We start from the raw sequence: 10,123 nt of genomic DNA, 5'->3' as shown, positions 1-10,123 counted from the left end.
GAAAATTGGAAAGAACAGGGACTGTCATTCAGCATTTCCCCAAGTGTGGTATGCATGCCAAGGTGTACATTACGAATCTGTTTTAATGCATTGAAAAAAATAGATGAGGTTAACTTGTTTAAGATAAATGATTACTGGTTTTCCTTTTATGGTAACAACATGAAGTTTATAATAATAATAAATTTTAATTTTATTTTATAATAAAATTATAAAATTAATAAATAATTTAGTAGAGAAAATGTTTAGAGAAAATAAGAAAATAATATTACACATGGTACTTGAATATGGCAGAAATTGTAAAGGTTGTCTGTATGATGGAGGTCTGGGATAGCTAAAAGTACTGTGGAAAGGAACACAAGATACCCAAAATATGCATTAATTTTCAGAGGATTTTCATAGCAATGGATCTTTCTAACGATGACCTAGGATTTATGGTGAATTCACATATAACTCTTAGAGGTTAATTATAATCACACAAAGTTTATCTCCAACTCAATTTTTGTGGTGTCCAAAATGACACATTATAACATGTACTGGAAATCTGCAACTTACTTTAAAATATACCAAGAATTAAGACAAAAGAGTGGATACATAAATACATGATCAAGCAAATACAGCAAAATGCTTACAATGATAGAAGATAGGTGGTAAATATGTGAATGTTCACTTTATGATATTCAGCTTTTCTTTATGCTTTAGTTTATAATAAAATGTTGATGGAAAGAGATATTAACTGGCCTTATTTTATGTATAGATTGGTTGACTTTACAGGTGAGTTTTGACATTATGTACAGATCAAACATAGACTCATAACCTAGGACAGACAGCACTTTATCTCTGACAATTTTCATCTCCCAGGTTTAGACAAGTTGTTTTCACTAATGATTCAGAGTTGCTCTTAGGTTAAAATATGCACTTACACTGGTGGGAAGGGGGTGGGGTGGGGATGGAGGAGAGGAATGGGGTTTGGGAGTCAGGCAAGAAGAGACACAAATAGATCCATTTTCCTGAACAAAGGTCAGGAACAAGGGGTTCACTCACTGTTCAGTATCTATGGCTGTGAAAAAATGTAAGCTGCAGGCTCATCATTTTCACAAAAACATCTTAGATGTGAGGGACCTTCCCGTTTCTTAAATTAATATCCATTGTACTTGTCTAAAGCTGGAATTTTAACCTCTCCTTGGAAGAGTTTATTTTGAAGAGTAAAATTTCCAGTCAAAGAAGTATGTAGAATGTTGAGGCCAATACCAAGTTTTCACTACATAATACATCCATTAAGCCAAAAAAGAAAGATTAACTCAACTGACTTAGAAGCATGCCAAAGGCCTTATAAAATAAGGATTAAGGTTAATCCAATTCAGGAGCAATATTTAGGTTTTTCTCACTTGCTTAAAACAAACACTTGTTTGAGAAAGATGAAAACACTAAATGTAGTTCCTCGCCCTAAAGTGGTCTCTGTTATTCTAATTTTTTTTGAAAAAAGGAATTGTTTATAGTGTTCATTTAACTTTATGAAAATATTTTCTAATACAGTGAAAAATAGGTTTTCCCAGTTCTACTAAAAAGTGCACAAAAATTAACAGGATATTTTTCATCACAATTTCTGTAAAGAAATAAATGATTCATTTTAACAAAAGCTTTCTTAGAAACCTTTCTTTCCATGGTGAGATGTACCATTTCACACACATATCATTTAAATAATTGTTTCCACTGAACTCTGCAGCACAAAATTACATAAAATTACCAACCCCCTTATTTTTTAAGTCACTAAATTTTCCCAATGTCACTCTAGTTCCAAAAGAAACACAAATCATTGAAAAAACAAGGAAACATTATTTTCTTAACCACAAATGATTTATTGACCAGGAGTGAATATTTGAAAAATTACATACACGTTGTACCTCATAGTGCTTAGTCTTTTCCTGACAAAAGATAAGCATTCTCTAAGAATCCCTTTTTATTCATTCATTTATTAATAATTAACTGAACATCTTCAATGTTATAAGTCCTAAGCCTATGGCAAAGAACTAGATACACAAGGTCCCTGTTGCCACGGAAATTACATTCAAGAAGGGTGGGCACAGATAATGATCAGATACACAAGGTAATTTCAGATACTGATAAACGTCTTGATGAAAGTAAGGCAGGAAACATTTTCCAAAATTATAAATATCTGTAGTTTACTCATATAGTAGCATAACTATTTGGGGCTTGTTACAAGAAATAGAAATCTCTATCTTCTTCTTCCCTCATTCTCAAAGCAGTTACTGATTAGCTTGACATTTAAGCAGAGATGTGAGATGATTAAAAAAAGGCACCCAAGTAAGATCTACGTGAAGAGCTTTCTAGATACTGGGGATGGCAAGTCCAGAGATCCTCACAGGACTAAGGCCCTCCGTGTTGCTGAAGCACGGGACCATGGGAAAAGGTCCTGGAGAGGGTGTGGCTATCTTTCCTAAAGTTTACTGTAGCTTCTGTGATTGGAATGGATTGTGGGTGTGGAGAGTGCCGAGTGATAGTAAAGAGATGAACTAGGAAGAGACAGACGCTGGTGGCTTGGACGAGGGTGTTGGTAGTAACAAACTTCAGTGCATAGAACTAATGACAGGTTGTGTATAAGGGCTAAGAGAATTATTCCAAGTTTGGGGCAACAGGGCGAGACGAAGTCTAGGAAACTGTTGCTCAGGCTGCTCAGCATTTAAATCCCTTTTTTATTTTCATAGAATTTACCTTCGCGCAAGTTTCAGAGAAACAATGCTGGCTAACTGCTCTCAGTCTCCTGGAAGCTGGGGCACAATCTGATGCTTCTGTCAGGATGTTTGTCATATCTGAGCCTTACTGAATTCAAAGCAAACATGGGGCAGGGAAAAGAGAAAAGAGCATTCCTCTTAGTACCAAATTCCTCAGGTCAGTAAGACTCAAATTAGGACTCAAACATAAAACAACTTTATCACTGTCCAAGTAGCTAAAATTTGATGTTCTTAAATTATAAAATCCTAAGCCTCAAAATCATTCTTTGGTCTGGAATTAAATTCTTTCCAGGAACCATATCACTCCCAAATCTGTTTCTTTAGGGTCCCTGATATAAAGCTACGCAATCTGAAAATTTCCAAAGACAATTACAGTGTGGGACTTTGCTTAGATATATACAAAGTCTTCTTGCATTCTTATTCTTACAGTGACTCTAGGGGCACCATCACCAGGTAGAGAAGCATTAGTACTTAAAGAGTTAATAAGGAATTTATAAGGCATTTCCATAACCACTGTATTTATAACAGCAGCATCCACTGCAAGGAACTCATTTAAAAAACACAGTGGAGTCATGTCGGTCTTATCTGATAGCAGCTCCATTCTTCAGTTGCTCAGGACTTACTCCTTTCGCTCACAGTCCACTGGCAGATTTCTTTGGCTCCTACTTCAAAATGTATTGAAAATACAATCACTCCTAACCACCTTATTGTCTCCTTGCTGGTCTGAACCACCATCATTCTTGCCTGGATTACTGCAAAGCTGGATGCTAGAAGATAATAGGGAAATGTCTTCAAAGTTCTAAGGAAAATGAGTTTGAACCTAGGATAAATCCAATCAAAGTGAAGTATGGAAAAGAAATAAAGACCTTGTCAGACATGCAAGGACTCAAAGTTTATCTCCCATGTGCTTGATTTTGGGAAGTGCTGCGGCAGAGGGCTACTTATAAATATACTTCAGCAAACAAATCAAAAAAGAAAAAATGAAATTAAGAATACAAAACAAAATGTAGCTCATAGGAGTGCAAAGAAAATATATCCCAGGAAACAGCTAAGAATTGCTAAGCACAAGTTTGATAAAGTTACTTAAGAAGCTTAAAATGATCCCTGGGTTATAGTAAAGAAAATCTTTTCCTTCTGTCAAAGAAAAATAAAGGTAATGATACCCTTCAGGAATCCCAGGATGAAAGCTAAAAGTAGTCTGAATGAAATTTGGTAATTTAATGACAAAGGAAGTGTAATAGTAAAATATTTTTCTTCTCGCCAAGAAAATAAAAGGTACTTACTTATTCCAGGAAACATTAAAATCTTCAAAAGCCATTATGAAGCAAATAATACATGATTTAGAGAAACTGATGGCTGTAAGATAAAACAATCCATTCGACCTTTAGTTTGTATTCTGCTTAAATCAGTATATAGATTTCAAGACTGTAAGACTGGAGATACAATCACATGGTAATATCACCCATGAATATATCTGCAAAATCTAGCACAACTGCTTGTTATTGATTAGCAGTTTTTAGAATCAATACATAAAGGAAAATTAAAAGTTTAGTTCCCCCAAATAATACACATCTATTAATGACTGATTATATAAACTAAGAGTATAACTTACAGAAGTTGGAGGTAAAGGGCAGTAATGAATTGGAAAGGAAGCACAGGGTTGGTCATTCCCACAATGGTAAGAGGTCAAGAGATACTGTTTAAAACTGATGGATCAAGGAATAACTTATTAAAGTCACAGAAGCAACCAAAAGAGAAATAAAAAAATTAATAAATAAATGAGGAGGAGGAATAGAGTGAAATAAATTGCTTATCACTCAAAACGGACAGTCAACAGGTACCACTTAAATGACAAATCAAGAAACAGCAGCAGTAAGCCTAGAGTGACAAAGACAGTTACCTAAAGAATAAAAAGTGGTTGTTACCTCTGAGAAGTGAGACTGATGAGGATGGCAGGGAGGAGCACTTTTATTTTTTAATCTGCTTGAATTGTTTAAAATCTCTGTTCAGGTACATGCACTAAAATTAAATTTGTTTTCAATCCTAAAAACCATTAGGGCTGGCAGAGGAATGAGAGTTGACTGTCTAACAGTATGGGAAGATTCCAGGACACTATAAAAAGCAGGTATAAAAACTCAAAAAAGATTTGAAAAGGCCATTTTAAATAAAGGCATATACCTATGGAGTACTTCTAAAACAGCACAGTCAACAAAAGAGGTTTATTATAACTGATTTAAACAACAAATGTTTAATATTTTCTATTAATACTTAAGATGGCAGAGATTAACTTTAAAATCATTAGCATCCAAAATAATGTATGGCCCTTAAAGTATTGCAGATTCTGGAAAACTCAATTTTGGAAAAAAAAGTTATTACATATATTTATGGATAATATATGATGGTCCAATACTTTAACATGTTCATTTAAAAAGAATGACTTTGAAATAAATGATCCTTAAAAATCATCATAATAATAGCATGACACTGAGGTTATAATGTTTTAATAAAGCTTTTACATTTCTGGTACTAATTCATATAATGTATATGATATAGCACTCAAAAGGAAGAAGACAGTCTTCTTACAAAATATTTAGGGTACATTTCTTTTGACCATTTACTCAATAATATATATCTGTCACATATTCTTTTGGTATTTTTCTGAATTATTATATAAAGCTTTAAAAATGAAAGTTTCATATAAAAATAGTTATTTATTTGACTTTTAACAAGTAAATTTTCAAATTAAATTACTTGGTATTCCATTTACCAATGTATATTGCATAGAAAGTTAATACTTTAATATTTAAAAAAACATCAAGAAGTCAGTTTTTTTTTAATGGCTGCTACATCTTCAAGTTGGTAGTTCAAATTTTGTTAATAATTTTAAATTACACATTTGTAGGTATAAAAGTTTACAAAAAAATACATTCCAATTTAGTAAAAAAGACTTCTAAATTTACATTTTCAAACACTGTTGTGATCGCTATAATGACTATCTTGTAGTCATAATTAGTCAAAATAAGTTAATTTAAAAAAAATCAATAATGTAGTATTCTGGCAAGATTTCTTTAGAAATAAACGAAGGTAATTATAAAGTCAAAGTTATATATGTACTATTATAAATAAATATGTTCTAAGTATAATTACTTTGTTTTAAAAAGCAGAAGATAAAAATGCATAAATAGGTAAAGATTTTTAAATTTAAGTCACCAGTGCAGAAATCTTGGCACTTAATCCCTTAAAATGTTAGAAGATTTCAATTTAAAGGATGACTCCTCACTGGGGATACTGTGACTTTCTGTAAGTCAAAAATGAAAGTCTATTTTTTCTATTTAGATGTTCCTAGTGTTTTGGTTCAAGCGTTTCTGTGCAACTCCTCCTTTAACTTAAATGTTCTTTCCCTGAAAAAGACATTTTTAAGCTAATGATTTTGGCCTCATGACATACTTTAGAGATACTCATGACTTTGCAGCCAATCCTTCCCCCATTCTAACGTCTATACATACATGCGCTGATAAATATATACATATATCGGGGATTATAAAAATACTTAATTTTTTAATTTTAAATAATTACTGAATGTTAACACAAAATACATTAATATTTGTATAATTTTACTTTATAAAAAGTAAAAATTTATAAAAAGGTTTTCTTACAGCAGCATTTGCATTGTGAATGAAATGTGATGGAACGACGTTGCAGTGTGCATGGATTCATACTGCAAATCAGACAGAGCAGCTGCATTCCTTCCACTGGAAGGAATGTCTGTTTCAGAAAAGCAGTTCCCATAAAGTACAAAAGTCTTGAGGGCTAATAACTTACATGAACCTTAGAAGTGCATTTTAAACTTATACCCATAGCATTGGCAAGATTTTAAATAATACCCACAAGAAGTCCAGGTTATCTTTACCTCAAGAAAAATTTCCTAATGAAGTAAGTAAAAATTATGGTAATGAATGGTGTTTTTTGAATTACATAAACCTGTTAGAAAATAACTGAAGGTTTCAAGAGTAAAAAATTTAAAACATCACTGTGAGAGATAAAAGAAAGTGAGAAAGACGGATGTGAAACATAAGACGTTATGAAAAAGCAAAACTCTCAACCTTAAACACTCATATTAAGCTTGTTTTTGTTGAGTTCACGCTCTAGATTTCCAATCAAAGTATCAATACTTTCTTGTAGATCTTTGAGATTGACTTTTTGGTCGACACTAGACTCAATTGTCTGCACTGTCAAATATGTCTGAAATGTGCATTCTTTGGACGGAGGAGTTGGCTGTTCAATCATGATATCTGGCTCATATATTTTGCTACAGTTTTCTCCATTTTCTCTGTCTTCTGAAGGGACATCATCATAATCCACAGTATTTAAATTTTCTTTCTTATTTAAAAAGTAGTTTTCTCCACAGCTGCTCCAGTCTCCTGCATAACGATTACTGAGTGGACTGTCTAGTCTGGTTTGCCTTGGCCTGAGTACTCTTGATGATTCAGTACCACTGAAATTTAAAAGGTAAGGTCGTTCTTTCTTCCGCCTCAAATAATTAAGAGAAGACTTCTGCTCTGGGAACAAATTGTCTGCTGATTCTTTGATAGTTAAACGTTGCACTAGGAACAAGCAATAGATTTGCTTTAGTGACAGTAATTCAACTTAATCCAATTTAAAAACACAGAGCTAAAGATAAGCTATTTAATAATCAACTACAAACATGCATTGCAACAAACACATGCACACTACCAAAAGAAAGCATTCCATAACTATTTTTTCTATCACCAGACATAATCAAGATTAGGAACAGAAGCCAGTAGAATGTTCAGTGGTGCTAATTCATGCTACATCACAACATCCCAAAATAAATCAAATTTCCAAGTTGATTAACTTTCTGTGCAAGTTAATTAATATCTAGCTGTAATTCAAACAGTGGCTAAGCTGGTAGCTTCTTTTAAATTAAAAGCTACAACAAAAAGCAGGCAAGGCATGTTCGTGTATAAACAAAACAAAAGTTTATTTATCTGCAAATATCTAAATGAGGCCAAGGCATCTAAAGTGCTCAGTCTTAAAGTTCTAATCTTTGTGGGTTTTTTGCAATTCTACTAGCAGCAGTGTCATAATTTACTTGACTTTAAACAGCCAAATTTCACTTTGATAAAATGCACGAAATCTAGACTTGTCCACTTGTTACCTGAGTTTGATTATACAGCATTAGCTAATAACAGTCTTCATTTATTGCCTGAAAATAGTACAGATATTTTATTTTCCCATTCTGGTTAGGAATCTAACAATCTCCAATAACATTCCTCATATTTAGACTAATTCCTTCTATTATTAATAATATGCATTGCACTGGCCAAACAGATTAGCAGGGAGACACACATTATTTCATAACAAATCAAAACTTTACAGCTTACTCTTTTGAGTGTACTGAACAAAACACTTGTCGAATGGACTTAATTTAAATGTTGAGGCACAACTATTAAAAAATTGTCCATAATGCCTTTCTATTTCTCCTTGTCTATTCTCCATTAATAAGTGCCTTTCCATTTATATACTTCCCTTCACTAAGATAAAGGGAACATATAATCAGTGACAACATACCAACTTTACACTCTCCAACATATTCATTTCCTACTGAATAAAATAAGATAATTAAAGAATAATACAGACATGTATATGGTTCTAGTTTTCCAGATGTACAGTGATTTATATAGCATTTTCAGAGATTGAAAGATTTTTTTAAACTTAGATTTTATTAAAATACTTGATAACAGTATATAGGTATGTTTTCAACATCTCTGTTTACCTGCATTTTTATGATGGCTATTACATATCACTATGAACAGCTAAAAGCTCTTGATCTAAAATTTTCTACAAAAAAAAGGTCTGATATTTAATTTAAAGGAATGTGTGTGTTAGTCGTTCAGTTGTGTCCAATCCTTTGTGACTCATGGACTGGAGCCCACCAGACTCCTCCGTCCATGGGATTTTCCAGGCAAGAATACTGGAGTGGGTTGCCATTTCCTCCTCCTGGGGATCTTCCCAACCCAGGGATCAAATCTGGGTGTCTCCTGCATCTCTTGCATTACAGGCGGATTGTTTACCCACTGAGCCATGAAAGGAATGGCAATATTTACTTTAAATTGATATTTTAAACAGTATTAATAGAGAGTGTCATATGCCATTGCAAAATGGATATCTGAATTTTTTCACTGTTTAATTATTCATCCTTCTACTGAAGATGCTTATCCTTACTAAGTCTCCTTGCTTTTCCCCTTCATTTTCTGTGCTGTTCCTATTCTGAGCGCTTAAGTGTCATGCCTGTTGTTTTTGCCAACCCATTACAGTACTAGGCTAACCTTGAGGTCATCTGGTTTGTGATCCAACCAGAGTAAAACATTTTTGACTCTGTGTTGACCTTGTCTTAATTCTGTATTTTCTGACAGTCACCTGCAAAAACCCACATTTATTTTGTTGCAAGCGGCTTAAAGTTGCTTAACAAAGTCCCTGTTCAAACATTATTTTCTTAGAAAATATTTAAGAAACCAATTTATAATATTTTATATCTCTGGTGGCTCAGACAGTAAAGAATCCACCTGCAATGCAGGAGACCTGGATCGGAAGGATCCCCTGGAGAAGGGATTGGCAACCCACTCCAGTATTCTTGCCTAGAGAAGTTCATGGACAGAGGGCCTGGCGAGCTACAGCCCATGGGGTTGCAAAGAATCAGATACGGCTGAGCGACTAACACTTTCTTTCAAAAAACCAACTATAGTATTTTTATATCTTTTAGACCAAAATTTCTAAAAAAATCAACTTTACTAGCTTTTTAAACTACTGGTGGTGAAATGGGTTTCCTATTACATATGCGGATAAAATGGTTAATTTTACCCCCCAAAATTCTGGTTTTCCTAGCACTGCTGATTACCCACTTTCAAAAGAATAAGATGAAAATATAATCTAGAAAGTTCTTAAAAAAATTCTCAAAATATAATGATAATTACTAAAAAACTTAATTTTCTTATTTTCTACCAATAGATTTATATTTTTAATCACTACTCTATTAGCTTTTTATCTATAGTATAACTACCTTGGGCATAGTTACTTTACTTAATAGAATATATTGGGTATCCAGTTGTTGCCAAGTACTCTGTTATAACCTGGAAATGTAGAGGTAAGCAAAATGTAGTCCTCGATCTCGTGAAGCTTAGCCTACTGAGAAAAATGAACCAAAAAGAACTAGGGAAGGAATTCCCTGGCAGTCCAGCAGTTAGGACTCCAGTCCTCTCACTGCCAAGGGCCCAGGTTCAATCTCTGGCTAGGGAACTAAGATCCCACAAGCGACACAGCCAAAAAAGAAAAAAGAATTAGAGAAAATTGAT

At 33.4% G+C, this 10,123-nt stretch overlaps 1 protein-coding gene across 2 annotated transcripts in view; it reads right to left on the bottom strand.

The window, feature by feature from the left end:
- Window positions 1-1,832: 1,832 nt before the first annotated feature.
- Window positions 1,833-10,123, bottom strand: part of SYDE2 (synapse defective Rho GTPase homolog 2) — a 41,313-nt gene continuing 33,022 nt past the window's right edge. The window contains exons 7-8 of one of the 2 annotated variants that reach the window (XM_070467816.1): window positions 7,930-7,977; window positions 7,205-7,354 (exon numbers count right to left, since the gene is read on the bottom strand). In XM_070467816.1, coding sequence (XP_070323917.1) covers window positions 7,967-7,977 — 11 coding nt within the window. In that variant the 3' untranslated portion in view covers window positions 7,205-7,354; window positions 7,930-7,966. Of the gene's footprint in view, window positions 7,355-7,929; window positions 7,978-10,123 lie in introns of both variants that reach the window. The other variant, XM_020877245.2, reaches the window with a different exon arrangement.

Source organism: Odocoileus virginianus, chromosome 5 (genome assembly GCF_023699985.2).
Source record: "Odocoileus virginianus isolate 20LAN1187 ecotype Illinois chromosome 5, Ovbor_1.2, whole genome shotgun sequence".
Classification (NCBI taxonomy): Eukaryota; Metazoa; Chordata; class Mammalia; order Artiodactyla; family Cervidae; genus Odocoileus; species Odocoileus virginianus.
The sequence above is the reverse complement of the archived record's forward strand: the minus strand, read 5'-3'. Positions and strand labels throughout refer to the sequence as shown.